We start from the raw sequence: 27,807 nt of genomic DNA, 5'->3' as shown, positions 1-27,807 counted from the left end.
CTAAAACATAAACAGAACAACACAACCAACGCGGATTTGTGTTGATTGTTGTAGGCTTTGTCATTATTTTGAAGGGACAAGTCATCCTCTAATTACTGCACCTACCTACAGAAAAGTAGCTGATCCACTCACACATGTTCCATTCTTGATCATTTGAGTCAAGACGACTTAGTGTGTGGATTGTATTGTGAACTATCGCGTACTCACCCAGCATTGTAATACACTCGCAGCTTTAATTGTACACTTCTTCTTCATTCTTCAATCGTCTTTGCCTTGATTTTGTTGAATTAAGATGGAGAATGACGGAATCAGGTGCTTGAAGAAACTCTTTCATAATTCCATTGTGGCGCTACTTTTTCTACAATGTTTCAACCCTTCCCTATCCTCTGGATTCTATAATGTTTCTTTGGGTTATGTATTTCAATAAAGACAAAATAAAGGATAAAGTGAATAGTATCAAAATTGATTTTTTAGTGTAAATATGTGGTTTTTCGTTAAAGTTAACAGTATCGGAAGCTTTTTATTAAAATTTCTAATTTTAAACCCGTAGCATCACGCAGGCTTTACTTTCTATTACATACTAGAGAGAGCAAGAGAGAGAATAGTGGGAATCATTCATCACTAAGTCACACGTGTGGAATTTAATTTGCGGACAAATTTTTTTACTGTTTCTAACTTTTTGGAAATAAACGTTAATTTGTTCTCTCAAGAGCTAAAAGACGTTTTATGAGTTGTTATGGCCTGAAGCCGTACCTGTGCCACGCATAGATTCTCTTTCTCCCCAATTCAACGAAAGTCCTCTTTCTTACGTACACAAAAAAACAACAAACTGCGTTTTTGAGTAATTATATCTCTGCCTGCCCTTTTTACTTTTGACTTGAGAGAAAGCAGCCCATGTAAAGTAAGATTCCATGCCTAACTCTAAGGCAAATACATTATTCTAACAAACTATAAAACTTAGTGTTCCCAACCAACATTTATTCACACCCAACACATTACACTGTCGGTTGTTTTCCATACCCCGAGTCCTCACCATTTGAACTACACTTGCAGCTTTCCTTTTGCTCCTAAATCAAAATCCTGAATCCACAGTTTTTCTTCCTTCTTCAATTGTCTCTTGGATGATTTAGTTCAATTAAGATGGAGGGTGACGGAATCAGGTGCTTGAACAAACTCTTTCGTGCTTTAATTGTGGTGGTAATGTTACTACAATGTGTTGTCAACCCTTCCCTTTCCCTTGGAGTCAATAATATTTCTTCAGCGGGAGTGACGAGGTGCTTTGAGAGGGAAAGAGAAGCGCTCCTTGCTTTCAAACAGGGCCTCGTGGATGACTACAATCTCCTCTCTTCGTGGGGAAGAGAAGAACACAAGCAAGATTGTTGCAAATGGGTAGGCATCCACTGCAGCAACCGAACCAACCATGTTACTCAACTTGATCTTGGGTGGTATTTTTTGAATGAAGCTTACTCACTTCAACAGAAAGGACAGCCGGAGTATCCCGAATATTATTTTCAAGGTAAAATGATGAGTCCTGAACTAATTGAGTTGCAGCATTTGAAATATTTGGACCTTTCTTCCGTTGACTTCACTGGGACCCAACTTCCATATTTCATTGGTTCTCTTTCCAATTTAAGACACCTCGATCTCTGGACTGCTTCTTTTGGTGGTCGATTTCCAAGCCAGGTCGGAAACCTTACACGCTTGCAATATCTTGATCTCAGGTCCAATCACTTTGCTAATGTAGAAAACATGAATTCATGGCTGCCTCATCTTTCTGCTTTAACATATTTGGATCTGAGTTCCAATAATCTCAGTAATGTTCCTGACTGGCTGGAAGTAGTTAATAAGCTCCCTAAACTTACAAACTTGTCTCTGTCTTATTGCAGTCTTCCTTCTCCTCTAATTCATTCCAGTACTCTTTTTAACATAAATTCTTCCAGATCTCTTGCTCATGTTGACCTCAATTACAACCAACTCACTTCTTCCATATTTCTTTGGTTGTCCAAATACAATGCCAGCCTTGTTCATCTTGATCTCAGATCCAATAACTTTGCTAATGTAGAAAATCTGAATTCATGGCTGCCTCATCTTTCTGCTTTAACATATTTGGACCTGAGTTACAATAATCTCAGTAATGTTCCTGACTGGCTGGAAGTAGTTAATAAGCTCCCTAAACTTACAAACTTGTCTCTGTCTTATTGCAGTCTTCCTTCTCCTCTAATTCATTCCAGTACTCTTTTTAACATAAATTCTTCCAGATCTCTTGCTCATGTTGACCTCAATTACAACCAACTCACTTCTTCCATATTTCTTTGGTTGTCCAAATACAATGCCAGCCTTGTTCATCTTGATCTCAGATCCAATAACTTTGCTAATGTAGAAAATCTGAATTCATGGCTGCCTCATCTTTCTGCTTTAACATATTTGGACCTGAGTTACCATAATCTCAGTAATGTTCCTGACTGGCTGGAAATAGTTAGTAAGCTCCCTAAACTTACAAACTTGACATTACAGGGGTGTGGTCTTCTCCTGTAATCCATTCCAGTACTCTTTTTAACATAAATTCTTCAAAATCTTTTGCTCATGTTGACCTCGGTTCCAACCAACTCACTTCTTCCATATTTCTTTGGTTGTCCAAATACAATGCCAGCCTTGTTCATCTTGACGTCTCTTACAACCAGTTAACTGGCTTATTTCCCGATGTCATTGGAAACATGAGCTCTCTTGCATATCTAGATCTCTCTTCTAACCAATTTGAAGGGGTGATTTCAGAAAGTCATTTCTCGGGTCTCTCCAGATTAAGATATTTGTCTCTGTCCTCTACCTCCCTAACTTTAAACTTCCATTCTACATGGGTTCCTCCCTTCCAATTGGATTCTATATTCTTGGGGTCTTGCAAGATGGGTCCACATTTTCCAAATTGGCTTCGAACTCAGAAAAGTTATTGGAGCCTTGATATTTCTAATGCAGGAATTTCTGATATCCTTCCAAGTTGGCTTTGGGAAAGGCTGTCTCATGCTCCTGAAATTGGTTATGTAGATCTCTCCAACAACCAAATTAGAGGAACAATTCCAAACTCGCAAATCAATTTTGTATGGTTCTCTCGTCGACTAAATTTGAGTTGGAACCAATTGGAAGGTGAAGTCCCTCCATTCCTATTGAAAGCCTCGTCATCTCTCCTTCTCTCCCACAATAAGTTTTCAGGGTTGATTCCAATTAACGCAAGTAATTTAAGATTGCTTGATCTCTCGAGCAACCATTTACATGGAGAACTTCCCGATTACTGGACTCATTTCAAAAATCTTTTAGTTCTTGATTTGAGTGACAACCATTTTTTGGGGAGAATTCCTGCCACAATGGGCTCTTTATCTTCAATTCAAACATTGAACCTAAACAATAATGGACTTGTGGGAGAATTGCCTTCATCTTTGAAGAACTGTACAAGTCTCGTGGTTTTTGATGTTGGAGAAAATAAATTATCAGGTTTGATACCTGAATGGTTAGGGGTTGGATTTCCAAATTTGACTATTCTTATCCTCCGTTCTAATCACTTCTATGGAAGCATTCCATCACAATTGTGTAATATGGGAAGCATTCAGATTCTAGATTTTTCGATCAATAGCATCTCCGGAAGTATACCCAAATGTCTCAACAATTTGACTAATTTGGCTCTAAGAGGAAGTTCAAGTCTAATCATCACTCACCCAGAGTCATTCTTCACTGCTATGGGTGGTTATCGTGACGAAGCATCCTTGATATGGAATGGAATAATGTCCAAATACAAAAGTACTCTGGGGCTTGTAAAGAGTATCCATCTGTCAAGTAATCAATTAACAGGAGAGATTCCTAGTGAAGTTACTGATCTTGTGGGGTTGATTTCTTTAAACCTATCAAGAAACAACTTAACAGGTCAAATAACTCCAAAAATAGGGAAGTTGCAGTCTTTAGATTTGCTTGATTTGTCAAACAACCAAATACATGGTACAATTCCAACAAGTCTCATTGGAATATCTAGCCTTGGTAAGTTGGACTTGTCCAACAACAACCTGTCTGGAAAAATTCCCATCGGGTCTCAACTACAACCCTATGACACCTCTGTTTTTGCCGGAAATCCTCTTCTTTGTGGAATTCCACTTGAACATATGTGCTCTCCTAAGGAAACAACCTTGAAGGAGAAACCGGTGGTTGAGAATCAAGATGAAGATAATGATGGGTTTATAACACCTGGATTTTATGTGACTTTGGGGCTTGGATTTGTCATTGGATTCTGGGGAGTTTGTGGGAGTTTGATATTCAACCGGTCATGGAGATACACGTACTTCAAGCTCTTGAATGGTTTAAATGATTGGCTTTATGTCAGGGTGACATTGTTCAGGCAACGAAGAATGCTCGATGAATAAACTGTAAGTTTTTTGTGACATAATGAATAATATTACAATTAACATACATGTCTTCTTCTCTTTTAAAATCCCGGCTAACGGCTAACGCCTATGGTTTACCTGAATTTTTGTAGCTCGTTCATCGTCTTGTTTGGTACTTCATGCTAACCCTTTCGGCTTTCGGTTTGAGGAGGAGCCTGAAGGAGAAGAAGAATGCAATAACTTAAGGTTATCGAAGAAGAGATTTTACAGAATGAAGAGCTCTACTGTTACTTGTAACAATAAGTTGGAATTTCTCCATATACATTAGAGGTAGATGTATTTGGATCATTGTCGAGTTGTAATTTCACACAAGTATTTATGGTTTTAGTTTCAATTTTTCCCAATTTGTATGAATTAATGGATGAATAAACTGCATTCCAAATTGAAAGCCAGGATTGAAGAGCTGTGTAAGACACTAAAAAAAGCGGCACTAAACGAAGGTAAAATTTCAAAACTACATTGAACTTGTTATGCAAACGCCAAAATAAGAAACACGACCCTAAACAAATGATGGAATATGTGTGCTAAAAAGTTAATAACTTAAAAAATAAAATTTCTCACCATTCCTATTAAAACACGTGGTATACCACTTGTGTTCCCGTCACAACTAAAAATTTCTCCCATTTGTGAAACATCATACAAGCTTGTGATAAACGAACAAGTTTGGCTCATGAAAACAGAGGCAAAATTATTATATATATTTTTTTATTTATTTGTTGCCCTAACATACAAACAGTTGCCCCCAAATCCAACTCCAGCTAATTACCCCAACAAAAGAAGAAGATTAAATTATGAAGAAGGGAAAAAAAATAATTATGTTTGGGGTCCAAATAAATGAGAATAGGAACTCTTGGTAGCCTGTTAGCATCTGGCCAAAATTGTTCCAGCCTTTGGCCGATAAGAGTTTTGTTCCAGCCGTTTCGACTCCGTATGCACGAGTGGTAAGATGAGTAACAGGGAATGTAATGCTGAATAAGTGCTCTTGAGTTTAATGTTTGTCTCTTGTTGGTGAATAACATACGATTCAGAAGCGGATAAAACAGATACACTAATCAAATAGCTAATGCACAGCCAACTAAGTGAACAGGGAAAGGGAGCAATATTGATATCAATATCAATTCCTCTCACTTGGTAAAATTATAACGTGACAGAAACAGAACGGCCAACTATGAATAACCAGGAGTACGAAAAGAAATTCTAATGAAAACTATTCATCAGCCCATGAAAAAAAAAGAAAAAGATTTTGGAAAACCACACGTAGGAGACAGGGAAACAGATTATACTTTCCAGCTTTCACTCCACAACTATATACTTTATGGATATCATATAGTAAAGAGGAATGGTGAAAACAATTTCTTTTCGGGTTGCATAGCTAAGTTTCATAGACCCACCGGGATTAGCACTCGCCCTCCACCCTTGGTCTCAAGGAACATGGCATATCATTAGGTTTAAAAGCTATTTGAAAGGAGAAACATGTAAAGCATTTGCAACCTTACTTACCAAAAGAAAGTAACGAAAATATCTTAGCACAGATTTACTTATGTGACAAGAGTATTGTGTATCAGGAAAAAAACAATGGAAGAAGCTTTCGGAAGGTAACAAAAAAGCAAGAAGAAAGAGAACATACAAGCATATCTTCTCAAATAACCGTTTCCATTAATGGAAAATGGTACAGGCCTCCTTTCCTGACCGAAAGATAAGATCTCTTGCATCCTTTCAGGCCAGTCTGAATTTAACCTCCGAGCAAAATCTTCAACCTCCCTGAACAGCGATTTAAGAAAATATGTCACAGCAGCAAGAACAAGTTGTCTCTAAAAATTGCATATTCACATGCAGAACCATGGTGGAGGATGCAACTTGAAATTCCAGTTTATCAGAAAATAAAATAATACTGACTAGAGAGAAAAAGACCTGCAGAACCAGAAGAGTGGGCGGCCGGAACCATGTTTCACAACAGATGCTTAATGGTGATGACCAGAATGAGAGCTCTTTTTCTTTATAAACATAAACGAATATTTATTTAAAATGTCCAAACAACTATTGCACACAGAAAATCAAAAACCAACATCTTTCAAAGCCACCATAAAGAGCTAGCAAAGGCAAAACATTGTCCCCAATGTTTACTCATTTTTATCACAGACCAACTTTTTTACGCAACCTTTTTCATCTTCTTAGCTGGGTGAGGAGTGGATTTGAACATGGGACAGTTTAAAAAAGAAGTGGAGAAATACCACTACATTAATAGCTATTTAGTTTTTAAGCAAACTCTGCAACATTGAAAAACATATGACAATTTGAAATTCTTTTGCAGGTATCAAATTTCATCTTCTAATTGCATATCTTCAATTTCAGAACTGCATTCATAAAAAAATAAAATAAAAAAGCAACGAAGTTGCACCGTAATGAGATCCACCATTCTGTTTCCTTAGGCTTTCCATAACTAAAGTCATCATCGACAAAGTTATTACCATTCAGTTCAATTCAGTAACTTTTCTTCCACATGTTGCTCAACGTGATATATATATTTTTTTTCAGTCCACTAAAATTAAAAAAGATAAGATTATATTGCAAATCATGTAATAACCCAAAATAGTTGCAGGCAAACCTATCAATTTTTTCCTTCAATGCCGGATCAATCTCATCATCAATATCACCATCATCAAACCCAATCATATCCTCCACCCTATCATCCTTTAGATCTTGTAGCTTTAATGTCAAACTAGAGCTAGGCGTAAATTTGTTGAGTTCATCACTGGGGCAAGCAAAGTTAAGATTGCTCGACACCTACAACATTTGGGCGAAAAGAAAAATGAAGAAAAATTAGCTACCTAACAACTCAAGCGGAAATGTATAAGTTCAAGACCGAATTAGTGATTCAAACCTCATGGATCTCATTAGCCTCATATAGACATGTGCTTTTCTGCTGATCTTTTCTCCTGCGATTCTTCTTTTTGTTCTTGGAAGTTTTAATCCCTTTGGAATCTGTGAAACATAATTTCCTTACCTCCAATGAGGCCTTCAAAAGGAAATAAAGTAAAAATAGACGACTAAGACACTACACTTCAAATCCCATTTAAAGGAATCTTAAGTACTCCCAAGTACAGTATAATGTGGGCTAATGCAATCCTGAAAAAATTAGTATCAAGTGTGCACTGTGCAATTTGCTCGTTGGAACTACAGGCAACTCAATGATAAATCCAATTTCTCAATTAACAATAACTATGCAGTCAAGGAATAAGAGAGCAATTACTCAGGTATACCTCCAATTTCTCCATTAATGAATGACAAGAGATCATCAACTGAACGTTCATCGTTTTGCTCTTCTTCAAGCTCGGCATTCTGAAAAGTATGGAAGGTTCAATAATGACTACCAATAAGAAGGATATATTATTTAGCATAGTATAAAAGCCAGAAAACGTATTATGGAATACGTTTTGAATTCAGATTCATCAAATACCAAAGTCACCTTCAATTTCTCTCTTTCCTGAAGTTCCCTCCTCTTTCTTGCATATAATCGATTCAAAAGCCGGATGCGTGGATCGTCAGTTGAATTTTTCAAAGGCTCCAACTTCACTTCCTGGATGATTTCTTAGTGGTGTTAAAAACAACAAAGAAACACCAAGTTTTTGCTAAGCATACACAGATATCTCAAGCATCGGAGACCTCTGTAAGATCATCAGGGAGATGAAATATTTCACGTATCTCCTCAGGTGTTTTCCCTTCAATTATTCGTGCAAGAGCACGACTAGTAAGATCCACCAATGGTTTTAATTGGAGGCTGTCAGCAGCTGTAGTCAACTCACAGAGCAACTTTGTGTCCATTCGGATGTATTTTTCATCAAAAGCCTTGCACTCCTACATAAACAAGTGGTGCCAAGTCATATGAGCGTGCCGAGTTTACACCAGCATCAGAGTAAACATTTAATCCAGTGTGCAGGTGGAGATTAATGTCCTCAGTAGCTCAAATTTATGCAAAACAGACTGAGGGCATAGACTCAGAAAGAAGGAAAACAGAATGACATTCCAAAAACATGCAGAACCTTGTTCGAGCGACCTGGTACTTGATGAAACCTGCAGTAATCAAGAATTAAGCTCAACATTGCAGTACTGACTCTTTCAGGAAGAGATATTGCATGATTCTTGGAAGCTCCCATCCCTTTCTGTATATTTTCTTTGCATATCATGGGGCAATACATGGCAACCTCTTGTTCCACTTGTTGGATTGAACCGTCGGTAGTCTGAAGCCAGATGTAAGACTTCATCATCTGAGAATGAGTTGGCACCGATGTGGCTTTAGAATTCCAACATTACAGAGTAAACGAAAAATATGAAACAGTTAAGCAACCCACCCACCTTCACCCCCTCCAAATAAACAAAAATAAAAAGAGAGAACAAATTAACACTCAACAAGTAAAGGCAGCTACAAGCACTCAAAAGAAACGAAAAACAGAAAACAATCGATTCGACTATGGCTTGAAGAACAAAGAAAAGAAAACATAATGCATTTATCTATTAAACACTAGACAAAGACGACACAACATAGTGGAAAAAAAGGAACGAGGGGCACAAAAAGAAGCACGAAGAAAGCGTACAGGAAAGTGATAATACCTCAGGTTTAATAACAGTCATGTCACCTTCTGACATTTGAACAATCCCAAGTTCTGAGGCTTAAAAACTGGAGTGCAGCAGGCACAAGAAAACAGCTTTATGTTCTTATGCAACAACTTGCTGATACCCTGTTAAGTCAAACAAAATTATAATTAGCAGCCCTTTTATGCAAATCCTTAACCAAAATTAAAGTTTACACAAATTTAACATAAACCCAAGTTAGCTAGGGCGGTAAACCACCCTTTGCAATCCCCACTCCATCGTTTAGATTAGATTAGAATATCGCTCTCAAAACATAAACCCAGCTCTTACTTGCCATGAAACAATACAAGTTCCAATTTTTCTTAACAAATCTATACTTCATACATATATATTTCCACTAAACTTAATTCCATTTATTCCAAAGTACATGAAAAAGCATTCTGGTGATTATATTGCCCTAAATCAAGTGAGAAAAATTGCAATTCATAGGTATTTTAGCTGAATTTCTCGATTAAACTAACTTTTATTACAAATAAATGATTGTTTTCCTAAAGATTTTAGTTCAGCAAGCTCCGGATTAAAGGGTACTTAGCAATTTCATTTTTCCATTCAATCATTTCCATTTTTCCTGCACTTTCTGGGCAACCAAACAGGCATCCAGAAGGGGGAAAAAAACATGGTAATGAAAAGCAAAAGGATAGATAATTAATTAACACGAAGGAGACATACGAAATGTACGGATTCCAGGTAGGGTAGCTTTGAATTGCAGAGATTTGGCAGTTGTCGGCGAATCCCAAAAAATGGATAAAATTGCGAATAAATTTTAGGGAAAAAAAAAGGCCTCTTGTGTGACTGAAATTGCGTCAAAAATCAAAAGGTCTGCAAATCACACGTCAGCGTTTCGTTAGGGTTTCCTGACCTCTTGTATTTATTTTGATTTGATTGATTATCGTTGTTTGTTTGTACACTTCCTGGTGCGGGCCCACCTTAATCATCGGATCATATTGATCATCAATGTGAGCTGGTAATTAGCAGCCTTCGATTGAAAATGGTCCCTATCAATGAGGCCCGTACGCCCTTTAGATAGTTGGACATTGAATATTCAGTATCATTAGTGTTGTGAGCAGGGCACAAATAGGGGCGAATGAATATGGAACAATAAGGGTGGGGTAAGGAATGATTTTTGTGTATGGACCGTATGAGCCGACTGATGATCCTCCTTGAATCTTCTTTTTAAGGATTCTGAAAATCTTTTAATTATGTTTAGTCATCGTACATTGTACGATCATAAGTTATTTTAAATATTTTATTTAAAATTAAATATAAATAATATCTAATAAAAGTTAGTTGTACGATTTACTATGAACGAATATACGATTAAAAAATTCTTTGAATCTTCACAAAGAGAATCCTCATTCGTATGAGCCACCTGGTCTGAACTCTGGACAAAAATATTTCTTCTTCGTAGGGCATATTCTCTTATGAGTCATGTCACTAATACATCACGTAGTCAGTTGATAAGTGTTTAATCAGTCATTACTTTTATTATCCTTTTCTTCACTATTTTGTGTAGTTTCTTTTATATTTGAGTCGTTTTTTACATATATGGAAAAAGGAAGATTTGAAGCAAGATTTGTCAAAGTGCTAGAATGTTGCTGGTGGAGTGTCACGAAGATTAATTTGCCGAGACTAGATCGGGAAGAATTTGATGGTGTGCCATATATGGATGGAATCCATATTTAGTTTTTAGAGGCTTTTACCTTTTGTGATACCAATGTATGAAACAAAAATTATTGTTGTTTTAGTAACTGCTGCCCAGTGTGAAGTTTCTTCGCGAAAATTGGAGAATTAAAAAACTAATTCAAATTGTTAAATTGGGTTTAAGAGTTAATGCTGCTGAAGTTAAAGATTGGAAAATGCACTTTGATGAAAAAATAGGAATAACAATGCTGATGTGGAATTGGACTAATCCTAATCATCGAACTCGTTGGACCTCAACTAACGACCTTTTGGTGTGGGCTTTGGTCATGGATGAGTTCATACTCATGTTCTCTGATTTAAATTTGGCCCATCCGCTTTCTCTATGCATATTAGGGTTCTTTTTTATATTACAAACAATATTACTCCTCTTTAAAAAAACAAAAATAAAAAGTGTCTATCCACTAGAGAGAATCAACCACCTGTTGTATATAATTTTTAATTAGCTAAAGGGTGCATACTTTACTAAAAAATCAACTATTTCTAAAAAATTTTAAATTTCACAAAAATGAAGATCTTAATGAGTAGAGCAAGTTTTATACCTATGACTAAGTTCAATTTGGTCGTAAAAAGCTCCAAATAGCTATGAACCCACCGGAACCCTAGAATTTTGATGTTCTTGATTCGTCCTCAAATCAACTCCGACACTCCAACCACTGATTGGGCTTTGTTCCTGACCTCTTGAGGAGTATTTTGGTGATGGTAATTGAAGATAAACGCTTTAGAAATGGTGGATCGCCATCAAAGTTTCCTCGCACCCACTGGTGCTGTTCTCACGAAATTGGTTCTTAAAACCCTTCGATCTTGGGCAGAAATGGTAGATGGGAAGTAGCAGGTGAAGAATGGGTGAATTTCGTTGGAAAAAGTGGTGGAAATTGGTCGGAAATAGAACCAGGTCGAAACCGGTTTTGTCATGGGTCCGGTCGACGGGAAGAGGGAGATCCTCCCTCCTGATTGGATGCCCCCTTTTTCTTCTAATTGGTCCCTAGCCCTTTGTCTGATTGGTCCACTCATTCCTCCCTAATTTCTGATTGGTTACAATTCCCACATTGTGAGAGTTAATTACTTTCAAATCCATACATTAGTAAAACAACTTCAAATGTCCGTAACTATATCGTTACAATCTGGACTCGTAAACAGCTTTAGCCTATGTGTTCGTAGTGATGAGTACTACGAGGATACGCTAAAAGAATAAATCCTACGACTCTCAAACCGATGGTCAACGAAAGTCAAAATCTTTGCCTCTAGAGCATTTTCGTAAATTCACATTTTTAAAATTTATAAAATCATAGAATTAAGGACGGATTGTCACATGTGAAATTTTAATCTTGTAAAATTGTGAGTTTGATACAATATTTACTCTTATAGTGTAAATATATGTCGTTGTATAAAAATAAAAAACAATTTCACACCAAAAAGACAAGTCAATCTAGTGAAAAATAGAGCAAGAATAACAAAAATGTTATTCTTACTATCTATTGTTTGGTGTGGAACATACTTTTTCCCTTCGACGGGTTTGAAATTCTAAGCAAGATTTTTAATGAAGCCATATGCACCCTATGGTTGTACGTGTTATCTTCATTAATGCATATCCTACAATTTCATCACAGCCACGCATGCCCTCAGCCAACACGGACCACACAACCCAACCTAACCCACCCACCCACCCAACAAAATTCCTGACCATTTTGAACCCCATTTGCAGCTTCTTGTAAATCAAAATCCTGTATCCACAGTTTTCTTCCTTCTTCAATTGTCTCTTGGTTGATTTAGTTCAATTAAGATGGAGGGTGACGGAATCAGGTGCTTGAACAAACTCTTTCGTGCTTTAATTGTGGTGGTAATTTTACTACCATGTGTTGTCAACCCTTCCCCTTCTCTTGGATTCAACAATATTTCTTCAGGAGAAGTGATGCGGTGCATTGAGAGGGAAAGAGAAGCACTCCTTGCTTTCAAACAAGGCCTCGTGGATGACAACAACTTCCTCTCTTCGTGGGGAATAGAAGAACACAAGCAAGATTGTTGCAAATGGGTAGGCGTCCACTGCAGCAACCGTACCAACCATGTTATTCAACTTGATCTTGGATTGGAAAGTTACCATCGAACTCGCTCATTTGATCAGAAAGGACACCCGCACTTTATCCGATATTATTTGCAAGGTAAGATGATGAATCCTAAACTGATTGAGTTGCAGCATTTGAAATATTTGGATCTTTCGTGGATAAACTTCAATGGGATCCGACTTCCAGATTTCATTGGTTCTCTTTCCAGTTTAAGATACCTCGATCTCTTTGGTGCTTCTTTTGGTGGTCAATTTCCAAGTCAAGTTGGAAACCTTACCCACTTGCAACATCTTGATCTCAGCTTCAATCATTTTGCTAATGTAGAAAATCTCAATTCATGGCTACCTCAGCTTTCTTCTTTAACATATTTGGACCTGAGTTACAACAATCTTAGTAATGTTCCTGATTGGTTGGAAACGGTTAGTAAGCTCCCCAAACTTACAAACTTGACACTGTTAAATTGCAGTCTTCCTTCTCCTGCAATTCATTCCACTTCTCTTTTTAACATAAATTCTTCTACATCCTCTTGCTCATGTTGACCTTAGTTCCAACGAACTCACTTCTTCCATATTTCTTTGGTTGTCCAAATACAATGCCACTCTTGGTCATCTTGACATGTCTTTCAACCAATTAACTGGCTTATTTCCCGATGTCATTGGAAACATGAGCTCTCTTGCATATCTAGATCTCTCTTTTAACCAATTTCAAGGGGTGATTTCAGAAAGTCATTTCTCGGGTCTCTCCAAATTAAGATGTCTTGGTCTGTCCTCTGCCTCACTAACTTTAAACTTCCATTCTAAATGGGTTCCCCCTTTCCAATTGGATTCCATATTCTTGGGGTCTTGCAAGATGGGCCCACATTTTCCAAATTGGCTTCAAACTCAGACAAGTTATTCAGTCCTTGATATTTCTAATGCAGGAATATCTGATACTCTTCCCAGTTGGTTTTGGGAAAGGCTGTCTCATCATCATGAAATTGGTTCGGTAGATCTCTCCAACAACCAAATTAGGGGAACAATTCCAAACTCGCAAATTGATTTTTTATATTACCCTCGTCTACTAAATTTGAGTTGGAACCAATTGGAAGGTCAAGTCCCTCCATTCCTATTAAAAGCGTCATCTCTTGATCTGTCCCACAATAATTTTTCAGGGTCTTTTTCTTTCTTGTTTCCAATGAAGGCAAGTAATTTAACGTTGCTTGATCTCTCGAGCAACCATTTAGACGGACAACTTCCCGATTGCTGGACCCATTTCAAAAATCTTTTAATTCTTGATTTGAGTGACAACCATTTTTTGGGGAGAATTCCTACCACAATGGGCTCTTTATTTTCTATTCGAACGTTGAACCTAAACAATAATGGATTTGTGGGGGAATTGCCTTCATCCTTGAACAATTGTTCAAGCCTAGTAGTTTTTGATGTTGCAGATAATAACTTATCAGGGCCAATACCTGAATGGTTAGGGTATGGACTTCCAAATTTGACTATCCTTATCCTTCGTTTTAATCACTTCTATGGAAACATTCCGTTACAAATGTGTAATATGAGAAGCATTCAAATTTTGGATTTATCGATGAACAATATCTCCGGAAGTATACCCAAATGCCTCAACAATTTGACCAATTTGGCTCTAAGAGGAAGTTCAAGTCTAACTATCACTCATACCATTTATGTAAACTCCACTTCTCTCACTAGTTATAGTTATGATGACGAAGCATCCTTGATATGGAAAGGCATGATGTCCAAATACAAAAGCATTCTGGGGCTTGTAAAGAGTATTCATCTGTCAAGTAACCGATTAACGGGAGAGATTCCTTGTGAAATCACTGACCTTGTTGGGTTGGTTTCTTTAAACCTATCAAGAAACAACTTAACAGGTCAAATAACTCCAAATATCAGGAAGTTGCAGTCCTTAGATTTGCTTGATTTGTCAAACAACCAAATACATGGTACAATTCCAACGAGTCTCACTGGAATATCTGGCCTTGGTAAGTTGGACTTGTCCAACAACAACCTGTCTGGAAGGATTCCCATAGGACCTCAGCTTCAAATTTATGAGCCCTCTGTTTTTGCCGGAAATCCTCTCCTTTGTGGAATTCCACTTCAGACGTGCTCTTCTGAGGAAACAACTCCAGAGGAGCAGCCGGTGCTTGGGAATCAAGATGAAGATAATAATGACGGGTTTATAACTCCGAATTTTACGTGAGTTTGGGGCTTGGATTTGCTGTTGGATTCTGGGGAGTTTGTGGGAGTTTGATATTCAATAGGTCATGGAGATACACATACTCCAAGCTCTTGAATGGTTTGAATTATTGGCTTAATGTCGGGGTGACATTGTTCAGGCAACGAAGAATGCCCGATGACTAAACTGTAAGTTTTCTGTGACATAATGAATAATATTGCAATTAACATACATGTCTTCTTCTCTTTTAAACTCTTGGCTAACAGCTAATGCCTGTGGTTTACCTGAATTTTTGTAGCTCGTTCATCGTCTTGTTTGGTACTTCATGCTAAACCCTTCAGCTTTCGGTTTGAGGAGCCTGAAGGAGAAGAAGAATGCAATAACTTTTAAGTTATGGGGGAAGAGATTTTACAGAATGAAGAGCTCTACTATTACTTGTAACAATAAGTTGGAATTTCTCCAAATACATTAAAGGTAGATGTATTTGACTCATTGTCGAGTTGTAATTTCACACAAGTATTTATGGTTTTAGTTTCAATTTTTCTCAATGTGTTATGAATTAATGGATGAATAAACTACATTCCAAATTGAAAACCAGGATCGAAGAGTTGTGTGTAAGAGACTAAAAAGAATGGCACTAAACAAAGGACATGAATTAAAATTTCAAAATTATATTGAACTTGTTAAACAAATGCCAAAATAAGTGAGACGACAAAGTTCGTGTAACCTCATACAAGCTCGTGATAAACGGACAAGTTTGGCTCATAAAAATAGGGGCAGAAGTATTATTTTTTGATTTATTTGTTGCCCTAACATACAAACAGTTGCCCCCAAAATCCAACCCCAGCTAATTACCCCAACAAAAGAAGAAGATTAAATTATGAAGGGGAAGAATAATTATGTTTGGGTCCAAATAAATGAGAATAGGAACTCTTGGTAGCCTGTTAGCATCTGGTCAAAATTGTTCCAGCCTTTGGCCGATAAGAGTTTTGTTCGAGCCGTTTCCACTCTGGATGTAATCCAGTATGCACGAGTGGTAAGATGAGTAACCGGGAATGTAATGCTGAATAAGTGCTCTTGAGTTTAATGTTTGTCTCTTGTTCTGATCCTTCGGTGAATAACATACGATTCAGAAGAAAGAGATGTTATACAATGTATTCAAACGTTGATCAAACATTCAGGATTGTTACAATACTAGTGGAATTAAGCTTGTCTGAGTGAGGGAATATCACTTGTCAAATAGCTAATGCACAGCCAACTAAGTGAACAGGGAAGGGGGGCAATATCGATATCAATATCAATTCCTCTCACTTGATAAAATTATAACATGACAAACAGAACGGCCAACTATGAATAACCAAGAATACGAAAAGATAATCTAATGAATAATATTCATCAGCCCATGGAAAAAAAAGAAGGAGATTTTGGAAAACCACATGTAGGAGACAGGGAAGCAGATTATACTTTCCAGCTTTCACTCGACAACTACATACTTTATGGATATCATATAGTAAGGAGGAATGGTGAAAACAATTTCTTTTCGGGTTGCATAGGTAAGTTTCACAGACCCAGTGGGATTAGCACTCGCCCTCCACCCTTGGTCTCAAGGAACATGGCACGTCATTAGGTTCAAAAGCCATTTGAAAGGAGAAACATGTAAAGCATTTGTAACCTTACTTACCAAAAGAAAGTAACAAAAATACCTTAGCACAGATTTACTTATGTGACAAGGGTTTTATGTATCAGGAAAAAAACAATGGTAGAAGCTTTCGGAAGGGAACAAAAAAGTAAGGAGAAAGAGAGCATACAAGCATATCTTCTGAATGAACCGTTTCCATTAATGGAAAATGGTACAGGCCTCCTTTCCTGACTCAAAGATAGGATCTCTTGCATCCTTTCAGGCCAGTCTGAATTTAACCTCCGAGCAAAATCTTCAACCTCCCTGAACAACGATTTAAGAAAATATGTAACAGCAGCAAGAACAAGTTTTGCCTCTATAAATTGCGTATTTACATGCAGAACCATGGTGGAGGCCGCAACTTGAAATTTCGATTTACATCCTTATCAGAAACTAAAAAATACTGACTAGAGAGAAAAGATTTGCAGAACCAGAAGAGAGGGAGGGTGGAACCATGTTTCACAACAGATGCTTAATGGTGATGACCAGAATGAGAGCTCTTTTTCTTTATAAACATAAACAAATATATATTTAAAATGTCCAAACAACTACTACACACAGAAAATCAAAAACCAACATCTTTCAGAGCCACCATAAAGAGCTAGCAAAGGCAAAACATTGTCCCCAATGTTTACTCATTTCTATCACAGACCAACTTTTTTACGCAACCTTTTTCATCTTCTTAGCTGGGTGAGGAGTGGATTTGAACATGGGACAGTTTAAAAAAGAAATGGAGAAATACCACTACACTAATAGCTATTTAGTTTATAAGCAAACTCTTCAACGTTGAAAAACATATCACAATTTGAAATTCTTTTGCAGGTATCAAATTTCATCTTCTAATTGCATATCTTCAATTTCAGAACTGCGTTCATAAAAATAAAAATAAAAATAAAAATAAAAAAGCAACGAAGTTGCACCATAATGAGATCCACCATTCTGTTTCCTTAAGCTTTTCATACTAAAGTCATCATCGATAAAGTTATTACCACTCAGTTCAATTCCGTACTTTTTCTTCCAAATGTTGCTCGACGTGACATATATATTTTTTTCATCCACTAAAATTAAAAAAGATAAGATTATATTGCAAATCATGTAATAACCCAAAATACTTGCAGACAAACCTATCAGTTTTTTCCTTCAATGCCGGATCAATCTCATCATCAATATCACCATCATCAAACCCAATCATGTCCTCCACCCTATCATCCTTTAGATCTTGTAGCCTTAATGTCAAACTAGAACTAGGCATAAATTTGTTGAGTTCATCACTGGGGCAAGCAAAGTTAAGATTGCTCGACACCTACAACATTTGGGCGAAAAGAAAAATGAAGAAAAATTAGCTACCTAACAACTCAAGCGGAAATTATAAGTTCAAGACCAAATTAGTGATTCAAACCTCATGGATCTCATTGGCCTCATATAGACACGTGCTTTTCTGCTGATCTTTTCTCCTGCGATTCTTCTTTTTGTTCTTGGAAGTTTTAATCCCTTTGGAATCTTTGAAACATAATTTCCTTACCTCCAATGAGGCCTTCAAAAGGAAATAAAGTAAAAATAGACGACTAAGACACTACACTTCAAATCCCACTTAATGGAATCTTAAGTACTCCCAAGTACAGTATAATGTGGGCTAATCCAATCCTGAAAAAATTAGTATCAAGTGTGCGTTGTGCAATTTGCTCGTTGGAACTACAAGCTACTTAATGATAAATCCAATTTCTCAATTAACAATAACTATGCAGTCAAGGAATAAGAGAGCAATTACTCAGGTACACCTCCAATTTCTCCATTAATGAATGTCAAGAGATCATCAACTGAACGTTCATCGTTTTGCTCTTCTTCGAGCTCGGCATTCTGAAAAGCATGGAAGGTTCAATAATGACTGCCAACAAGAAGGATATATTATTTAGCATAGTATAAAAGCCAGAAAACGTATTATGTAAATACATTTTGAATTCAGATTCATCAATACCAAAGTCACCTTCAATTTCTCTCTTTCCTGAAGTTCCCTCCTCTTTCTTGTATATAATCGATTCAAAAGCCGGATGCGTGGATCATCAGTTGAAATTTTCAAAGGCTCCAACTTCTCTTCCTGGATGATTTCTTAGTGGTGTTAAAAACAACAAAGAAACACCAAGTTTTTGCTAAGCATACACAGATATCTCAAGCATCGGAGACCTCTGTAAGATCATCAGGGAGATGAAATATTTCACGTATCTCCTCACGTGTTTTCCCTTCAATTATTCGTGCAAGAGCACGACTAGTAAGATCCACCAATGGTTTTAGTTGGAGGCTGTCAGCAGCTGTAGTCAACTTACAGAGCAACTTTGTGTTCATTCGGATGTATTTTTCATCAGATAAGCTAAGCAAGAATGATGGCAGTGGACCTGCAAGTGAGGAACAATATAGAAGAATTGTGGGAAGTCTGTTATACCTTACTGCCACTTGGCCAGATATAATGTATGTTGCTATTCTCCTTGCTAGGTTTATGCACAGTCCTACAAACAAGCATTTTGGTACTGACAAAAGAGTGCTAAGGTATATCAAGGGCACTTTAGATTATGGCTTGGAGTATGAGAAGGGTAAGAGTGCAATGCTAATCAGATTTTGTGACAATGATTAGGGAGGATCTATTGATGATGGTTAAAGCACTTCTGGTTATGCTTTCTCTTTTGGCAGTGGAGTATTTTCATGGGCCTCTGTGAAACAAAACTATGTAGCTCTTTCCACAGCAGAGGCAGAGTACATTAGTGTCTCTGAAGCCACTGCGCATGCCATTTGGCTCAGATTCGTACTTGAAAATTTTGGGGAGTTACAAACTGAAGCAACACCATTGCAGTGTGACAACACAACTGCAATTGCCATCACTAAAAATCATGTGTTCCACAAGAAAATGAAGCATATTGACAGGAGATACCATTTCATCAAAGATGCATTGCAAGAAGGGATAGTTAACTTAGTGTACTGTCCAACAAATGAGCAAGTGGTAGATATATTCACTAAGGCTCTAACCAATGATTGGTTCAACTATCTCAAAGACATGCTTAGTGTGAAATCAGTTCAAAACTTAAAGAGGAGTGTTGAATTGTAAGATGTGAGTTGATAGTATTAGAATAAGTTTTGATTTCAAATAGTGTATCCACTTTTGTCAAAGATTGCCAAGTGTAAAATTTTGGCATATAAAGCCATAAGTGTCATGTGTCTTTTGATCGTAATTATTAGCTAAATGAGTGGCTGTGATCAAGTTCTAGTGAGAGAATGATCTAGCAATTCCCTAACAGTAATATTCCCTCCCCACAACTTGTGTGAGAGAGAGATGTGTGCAAGCATCAATGAAAAAAAAAGTGAATCATTACTCTGTGACTTGCAGAGTGAGAGAGAAGCAGTTGCCATTTTCCATTTCTCTCTGTGCATTCTTCCTTCTCTGAATCCATCTAATTGGAATTTCAATTCACGCTAACAATGCCTGCACTTCCATTTGCAACCGTAAGCCTCCTCCTTACTTGTCATGGTTGTAGAGGATAGCAAATATTTACCAAGTTGTAACTATAAGATGATTTCTAAAGAGTCAACTGATATAAGTTAGAATTTAGTTCGAAAAACAAAGTCCGTTTTCTTAGATCCTATATGCTCCAAAGTTGTTGGATTATACCACTAGTACAAAAAAGGTCATAAACGACAGTTTTTAACTGTCTGTCTGGTACCAATTACTCAAACTTTGATGATAAAGGAGGGTAAATAAATGGAATATACATTGACATATCTCCCATTCAAGAAGTAACATTATCTATTCTAAAATTGATGAAGGATTTAACTGTAGCTTAGATACAGTCAAATTTTTGCCCCGTGATTTTTCTTTATTTACACACTGCTGCCACCAAATCTGTGTTGGGCTGGGGTAATTACTAAAAGTTTGGAGGGTAATATTGCCCGTAGGTTTGGGTGCCCTAGGCCTGATTCGGGCCTATTTTGGGTTGCCGGTTTTGGGCCAAGTGTGGGCTTCGGAAGTGGGTTGTTCAATGTGTTGGGCTGAGTTGCACCGAAAGAGTCAAAATGATTCTTTTGCCCGCTTCAATCCAGATCCAACTGATAGCATCTGGAGGCACTTTTGTCATTCTGCATTTAGGGGTGGTTGCTGTCGATGTCGTCAGAGGCATGGTTCACAGAGGGGTTGATGGGTTGCACGTAGAGAGAGGGTTGACGGGAGGGGTTCCAGGTGGACGGAGTGGGATTTGGGTGCGGGATTACAGGGAGAGATGGTGAGAGGGTGGGTGCGGTCATGATCGATTTGGGGGGAAGGTTCTGGGAGAGGGACGCGTGTTTGCTACAGAGAGAGGGGGGAGGTATGGTTGGCCGGGGGGTTGGTGTTGAGGGGAAGGCTATAGAGAGAGAGAGCTGTAGAATTAATACTAGCTGAACAGAGTTCCTCTCTGCAACTCCTCCTCCATTACTGCATTCGAGTTTTCGACAATGGTGAGTAATTCAAACTCTTCTTTTGTTCGATCGTGTTTATTTAATTTAATTTGAATTCTTTCCGATTTTGTTTTTGGTGTATGGGTTATGAATTTCCATGTTTTCGGGACTTTTATGCAGCTGCTTTCCTCGCTTTTTATCCATACCGTTTGGTTCAAAGAATGAAAACACGCATTGACCTGAGAAATCTTAAGAGTTGTTTACAAATTAGTAATTAACTTTGCAGTGTGGATGGCTCTTGATTGTTCCTAATGGTTTTCTCTTGCCTAATAATCAGGTGAACAAAAAGGTTTATTTGGATTTACGTGTTGGTGATGTCATCCGTTTTGGGCTGTGAGTATCTTCTTATCTAACTCTCACCCTACAACGTGATTGACGATATCTTCGATCTCTGTTTCGTTATCTCTTCAATCCCTGCTTTGCGACCTCCGTTATTCACCCCGCCTTCTCATCTCCGTTGGTATTTTCACCAACCAATGAAGTGCCCGGAGTTTGAACATGAAATGCCCAGGAAACCGCCCAATGCAAGGTAACGTTTCTTTTTTTACTTTTCTTGGTGAAATGTCAATGTGGGTTTGACCTAATTACTGCAATTGATAAATTATTGGTTTTGGTTGATGGTTTACCTTGCGCTGGGTTTTAGTTGATGGGTTTTTTTGCATTTGGTTTTGGTTGATGGCAGGTATATTTGATCTCCGTTGCACACCTCGCCTTCTCATCGCCGTCGCACACCTTACCAGAACTTGAATCAATGGTAACGTATAAGTTGTATGGATTTCGCGCCTATTTTAATCTTCGTTAACGAAATTAGCGTTTAAGTTGAATAATTCATCAAAATAGGATCTTTTTTTGGGGATTCTAGAAGTTTAGTTGAACGCTAATATTAAATTTCTAAACCCTGTGGTGCCTCTCTCTATTTGAGTTTGAGTTGGGGATGGTGGACAATGAGCAATTCGGAGATTTATCCATTTGTCATTTCCACGGAGCACCTATAATACTGGCTTACATTTTTCTTCTTTTTTCTCTGCCTATAGTAATATTATTGTTTATTTCCAAGATCTGAGTTTGTCATTCAGAAGAGATGCTTCATTCAGAAAATTGAAATTTCCCAAATCTTTGTTAATAATTGTATCCCTTGCAGAAGGATTTAATTTTCTTGGATGTCTACTTTTGAGCTTTAAGTTTTCCATTTATGCAGCATTACTAGACCAAAAAAAGTGCAGTGTCGTGGAGTAATTAGGACTGGTTCTGTTCCTTTTTTTAATTTTTATGTTGAATTGACAAGTGGTTTTAAAAAAATGGATGATTTTTTTTACTGGGTTAAGTTTCTGTGTTTGGCAGTAAAGTTTGAATTTTTATGTTTAATGTTGTTTTGGGTTTGGATTAATTTTTTTTATTTGATATGAGAAATTGAGTGATAGGGAATTCGAACTTTTCTCCCTTTTGAATAGCTTATAACTCTTTTCTCATTTTCTGTTTGGTTTCCGAGAAAATCGAGGGAAAAAAAAGGATAGAAAATTAATGAATTCACTGAATTGAGTGCTTTAAGTCCATTTATGATTGAAGTTATTCCCTTTGCTTTCATTTCTGCCTTTGTTCTTTTGGGCTTCAAGCACGTTGAGGATGGTAAAATCAATTATTTTGATTTTGGAAGTCTACTTTGTTTTTCAGCTTTAGCGTTTGGGAGAAGTGAAAATATGATTTCGTGTATGGTGGTTGTATTTGTCTGTCATTTGAAAGGAATTCAGAGAGAGAGAGAGAGAAAGGAGAGGGTAGGTTTGTTGTCAGTGAGATTGAAGGATGTTCTGATGTATCCTTGCAGGTGAACTATATGCTCGCGCACCCTCATCCAGTGGAACCTGTAACTGATAGCTGCAGGTTTTTCCTAATTCTCACTAAACTGGAGCGTATCTTTATTGGACTCATGTTAAAACATCATGCGCGTACATTACTCTCAATAAGATTCCTTTACATTAAGTTTATTGAGCAGTAAGTTTTAATTGTGCATTTTGATTTGTATCGAGGTGGACTGAATGTTATTTGTTTTGCAGATATTTTGTTCTACGTGTAGAGGGGAACATTGGTGAGCTTATATACTCCCTCATTGTTGCAATCTCTCATTGTTGCAGATATTTTGTTTCTTAGCCCTATTGTCTAATTACCATCAAGTACAAGATGAATTTATCGCAGTGCAATTTGTCATTTCCACGGACCACCTATAATACTGGCTTACATTTTTCTTCTTTTTTCTTTTTCTATAGTAATATTATTGTTTATTTCCAAGATCTGAGTTTGTCATTCAGAAGAGATGCTTCATTCAGAAAATTGAAATTTCCCAAATCTTTGTTAATAGTTGTATCCCTTGCAGAAGGATTTAATTTTCTTGGATATCTACTTTTGAGCTTTAAGTTTTCCATGTATGCAGCATTACTAGACCAAAAATAGCACAGTGTCGTGGAGTAATTAGGACGGTTTCTGTTCCTTTTTTTATTTTTTATGTTGAATTGACAAGTGATTTTAAAAAATGGATGATTTTTTTACTGGGTTTAGTTTCTGTGTTTGGTTTGAGAGTAAATTCAGAGAGCTAAAAGGCAGTAAAGTTTGAATTTTTATGGTTAATGTTGTTTTGGGTTTGGATTCATTTTTTTTATTGGATATGAGAAATTGAGTGATAGGGAATTCGAACTTTTCTCCCTTTTGAATAGATTATAACTCTTTTCTCATTTTCTGTTTGGTTTCCAAGAAAATCGAGGGAAAAAAGGATAGAAGATTAATGAATTCACTGAATTGAGTGCTTTAAGTCCATTTATGATTGAAGTTATTCCCCTTGCTTTCATTTCTGCTTTTGTTCTTTTGGGCTTCAAGCACGTTGAGGATGGTAAAATCAATTATTTTGATTTTGGAAGTCTACTATGTTTTTCAGCTTTAGCGCTTGGGAGAAGTGAAAATATGATTTCGTGTACTATGTTTTTCATCATGCGCGTACATTACTCTCAATAAGATTCCTTTACATGAAGTTTATTGAGCAGTATAATCTTATTTAAGTTTTAATTGTGCATTTTGATTTGTATCAAGGTGGACTGAATGTTATTTGTTTTGCAGATATTTTGTTCTACGTGTAGAGGGGAACATTGGTGAGCTTATATACTCTCTCATTGTTGCAAACTCTAATGATTTAGTGAATCCTATTATCCTATCGTTGGAACAATTCAAAGAGTGTTTTAGCCTGTATTTGCTTTCGTTATTGGCTCCTAAGGTAGATTTTTCCCCTTACCCGGTTTACTGTTGTGCATTTAACCTATAATCAATCATACATAGGAGATATTGGGTGAAAAATTGTAAAAGGATGGTTTGAGAATCATCTGGAGAATACTTTTTAATTCTCACCTTCTCCTTAAGAGTTGTAGTTCTTGGCAGTGTGATAGTGACATATTTTTAAATTCGTTCCAATTATAGTAAAAGGTAGCATACTTTTCCTCCCGTGGTTCACCTATCCCTTAGTTATTTAAATTCTCATCAGCTCGGTTCACCCATCTCTTTGTTATTTAAGTACTTATCAGCTCGGTTCCCTCATCTCTTGGTCATTTAAATTCTTTAGATATGCCTGTATTGATTTGTGATTTTGTTGGATTTACTCTGGTGAAATGTGTGTTATTTGCGTTGGTGCATTTTAGGGTGTGACTCCGTACCATCTTTGTAGTGCATCTTTCTGTGCAAATTATTTATGCATGTTGTGGACAAAGGTTTTAAAACCCGCAACGAAGCGCGGGTAATTTTTCTAGTTTATCTCTAGAAATGTGAAATGTTATGTAAATGTGGTATTTACATTCCAAGATTTTGCATCTCTCCAGTGAAAATAATTCAAATTTAAACTTTGACTGACGAGTTTGGTATAATATTTATTCCATTTAATGTAATATATACATACATGTATAAAAAGGAAAAGGGGAAATTTTATTTGAATCCAAACCTCACTTGACATCCAACATAAATCTTAATTGTGAATTGTCTTCTTAGCCCTATTGTCTAATTACCATCAAGTACAAGATGAAATTAACACAAAAATTAAAATTTATCAATAAACCTATCTCCAATAATCAAATCCTTATCATCATGCAATAATTTTTTTACGTTCTGTTTTGACTAAAACCTTAAGACATTGTCAAAGAGAGAAATAAGCTTTGTTTGACGGATGGATGCTAATTTTGAAGTTTTAAATCCTTCAAATAAAATATGAATCCATTTTTGTTAATTTTTTATTTGATTTCAATTCATTTTGTTTAGGCTTTAGTAGCAGTTGTATACTGCCTGCAAATAGGCTTGAAATCAAGGACAATAAAGGTGGATGATGTATTTCTCGGTATTTTGTTTCTCTGCCACCACATGTTCTAGGTTTTTCGAGGATCCATATATATGACTATTCATCTTTTTTAGTGATAGTGTCCCGATAAATATATGTCAGAACCAAACCTTTTTTTGTTAAGAGGAAATAGCCATCACTTGAGTAGAAAATTGAAATCAAGGATTATTGAAATCAATAATTAAACTGGGTAATTGTACTTGGTAAAACCTCCTCGTAACAATAAACTTGCCCGGAGCACCAGGTGCGAAAGAAACCCACACGATACCTAAACTTCTGCAAATTAAAAAATATTTTGAATACCTCAACGCTTGGGTTGGTTCGGTGAAGAAAAAGAGCAATGAGAAATATGCAACAAAAGAAGGATTAAGCGCTAAACAAATATGTAAAATATATTGTTCTCTTTACATCTTGAATGAGTTGTAGAATACTCATTTTGTGTTTTTATTTTCTCAACGTGTAAAGATAAACTTACATACTGAATTAGGTTTGTGAGGATTGTTTAGATAATAAATTTGAATTCAAGGAGATATTGATAGTTTAATTAAAATTAATATGGATGTAGAGGATAAGTTTACTATAGAAATAAGTTATATAAATTCAAATGAAATTTCTCAACAACCCCCCAAAACCAAACCCCGGAGACCTCCTATACCAATCCTCCACAAGTCTTGTCAACCGTTAATCTCCCCACTTTAAAGAAATTCCTATTTTTCACATCAAAAAGAAACAAATAACAATAAATGCGGTTTTGATTTTTGACTTTTGACTTTTTAGAAAGCTGCACATGAAATATTCTTGCCAAAGGTCAAAGTTAACACATTTCAATTGGTTTTGTGAAAATTTTATCTGTGCTCGTCATTTATTTTCTCAGCTTGTAATTTACTTGTACATGTATATTTTTTTTCTAGTACGATTGGGAACAGCACAATTCATACTTTTAACCATAGTAAAGACGATGAAAAAGCGTCAAATCCTGAATCCATAGTTTTTATTCTTCATTCTTCAATTGTCTCTTCTTTGCAAGTTGTGACGATTCCAATGCTAGAAGAAAAGAAGACTTGGAACAAATTATCCCTTTTAATAGTGTATCATTTTATTCTTTTCAATAATTTTATGGGTTGAGAGAGACTCCATGAAATGTGGAAATGATGACAGAAAGAAGAAGAGAACTAGGAAATGGACATTAATGCAGCGTCTAAATAGAAACGTAAAAACATAACTAGGAAACGGACAATCAAAATGCCCAAAAAAAAAAAAAAAAAAAAAAAAAAAAGGAAACAGACACTGTGCTGCAGTTTCTAAATCAAAATGTAAACAAAAGAAAAACAGAATAAGGAAACGAACACTACACTGCAATGTCTGAATCAAAATGCCAAAAAAAAAAAAAAAAAAAAAAACAAGAAACAGACACTACGTTGTGGTTTCTAAATCAAAATGTAAAACAAACAAATAAATAAATAAAGGAAACAGACATTGTGTTGTAGTTTTTGAATCAAAATGTGTAAAAGAATTATAAAAAAAAAAAGGTGAAATGGAATAAAGCATAGAAAGCGTGTGAGTGATGAAAAAAAAGGAACCAGGAAATGAACACTACAATGCAACGTCTGAATTCAAGTGTAAAAAACAAAATCAGGAAACAGACACTGCATTGCAGTATCTGATCCTTTTTGACCTATTCCAAAATATGAAAAATATGAGAAAAGGGATGTCAGTTGAAGTGCGTGCCAACTGTAATGGCAGATTTTATAATTTTTGTTTATTTTAAATGCATTTAACTGTCACAATATATGATTGACATATTTATAATTAACATAAATATTGTTGATCTATTGTCAATATGGTAACTTTGTATTGATTTTATACAAAATCACCCTTAATATAATATATATACGGTCTTGGTAGAATTATTATAAAGTAATTATATTTTATCAAAACTTAGCGGGTGGGCATAATTCAATATTATATAAATACATAATTATTTCGAAAGAAAAATACTACAGAAACTCTCTCAAAAGTATGACTTTCTATAATCACTTCGCCACCTCATGTTTTTGACACAATTCATGACAATATTATAAAATATTGTGCAAAATGCATGAGGTAATGGAGAGTCTATGCACTTTGAGAGTCTCTTAGCATTTCTCATTTCAAAATTATGTAAGGCAAACTAGAAAAAGCAGTAAATTAGGTGGTAAGTATATTTGGTAAAGACTCAGCTATATCTGATGCATCAAAAAGTCTCATTTTATCAATCATGTTGTCTGGTGGAAGACAATA

The 27,807-nt window shown here is 36.3% G+C and overlaps 5 protein-coding genes across 8 annotated transcripts; 3 read left to right on the top strand and 2 right to left on the bottom strand.

Annotated features, from left to right (window-relative positions):
- The first annotated feature begins 989 nt into the window (after positions 1 to 989).
- LOC125468107 (receptor-like protein EIX1) lies at positions 990 to 13,371 on the top strand. The gene is made up of 2 exons (XM_048566169.1): positions 990 to 1,140; positions 12,553 to 13,371. Exon 2 carries the CDS (start codon positions 12,553 to 12,555, stop codon positions 13,369 to 13,371), a length of 819 nt encoding a protein of 272 aa, XP_048422126.1. The 5' UTR covers positions 990 to 1,140.
- On the top strand, positions 1,136 to 4,813 carry LOC103957447 (receptor-like protein EIX2). The gene is made up of 3 exons (XM_048566161.1): positions 1,136 to 1,516; positions 2,971 to 4,403; positions 4,514 to 4,813. The coding sequence occupies exons 1-2, from the start codon at positions 1,141 to 1,143 to the stop codon at positions 4,398 to 4,400; spliced, it is 1,806 nt and encodes a 601-aa protein (XP_048422118.1). The 5' UTR covers positions 1,136 to 1,140; the 3' UTR covers positions 4,401 to 4,403; positions 4,514 to 4,813.
- On the bottom strand, positions 4,437 to 9,916 carry LOC103957384 (SKP1-like protein 21). 4 transcript variants are annotated; one of them, XM_048566164.1, is made up of 10 exons: positions 9,741 to 9,916; positions 9,030 to 9,157; positions 8,462 to 8,686; positions 8,085 to 8,276; positions 7,879 to 7,998; positions 7,682 to 7,760; positions 7,303 to 7,403; positions 7,027 to 7,205; positions 6,049 to 6,182; positions 4,437 to 4,576 (listed from the first exon to the last, which is right to left on the bottom strand). In XM_048566164.1, exons 2-10 carry the CDS (start codon positions 9,063 to 9,065, stop codon positions 4,539 to 4,541), a joined length of 1,104 nt encoding a protein of 367 aa, XP_048422121.1. In that variant the 5' UTR covers positions 9,066 to 9,157; positions 9,741 to 9,916; the 3' UTR covers positions 4,437 to 4,538. The 4 variants fall into 4 exon arrangements, with proteins under 4 accessions (XP_048422121.1, XP_048422122.1, XP_048422123.1 ...); XM_048566165.1 differs by having other exon boundaries at positions 7,888 to 7,998; positions 9,741 to 9,914; XM_048566166.1 differs by lacking the exon at positions 4,437 to 4,576 and adding an exon at positions 6,333 to 6,415 and having other exon boundaries at positions 6,044 to 6,182; positions 9,741 to 9,915.
- A 76-nt stretch (positions 13,372 to 13,447) lies between the features above and the next one.
- On the top strand, positions 13,448 to 15,561 carry LOC103957386 (receptor-like protein EIX2). The gene is made up of 2 exons (XM_048566162.1): positions 13,448 to 15,201; positions 15,312 to 15,561. Exon 1 carries the CDS (start codon positions 13,448 to 13,450, stop codon positions 15,035 to 15,037), a length of 1,590 nt encoding a protein of 529 aa, XP_048422119.1. The 3' UTR covers positions 15,038 to 15,201; positions 15,312 to 15,561.
- A 153-nt stretch (positions 15,562 to 15,714) lies between these two features.
- On the bottom strand, positions 15,715 to 19,559 carry LOC103957387 (SKP1-like protein 21). The gene is made up of 7 exons (XM_048565949.1): positions 19,490 to 19,559; positions 18,873 to 19,192; positions 18,676 to 18,786; positions 18,470 to 18,548; positions 18,091 to 18,191; positions 17,816 to 17,994; positions 15,715 to 16,955 (listed from the first exon to the last, which is right to left on the bottom strand). Exons 1-7 carry the CDS (start codon positions 19,557 to 19,559, stop codon positions 16,733 to 16,735), a joined length of 1,083 nt encoding a protein of 360 aa, XP_048421906.1. The 3' UTR covers positions 15,715 to 16,732.
- Between the last annotated feature and the right edge of the window lie 8,248 nt (positions 19,560 to 27,807).

Source organism: the organism of the source record quoted next, unplaced genomic scaffold, assembly GCF_019419815.1.
Source record: "Pyrus x bretschneideri cultivar Hongxiangsu unplaced genomic scaffold, Pyrus_bretschneideri_v1 Contig40, whole genome shotgun sequence".
NCBI classification, from domain to species: domain Eukaryota; kingdom Viridiplantae; phylum Streptophyta; class Magnoliopsida; order Rosales; family Rosaceae; genus Pyrus; species Pyrus x bretschneideri.
The sequence above is the reverse complement of the archived record's forward strand: the minus strand, read 5'-3'. Positions and strand labels throughout refer to the sequence as shown.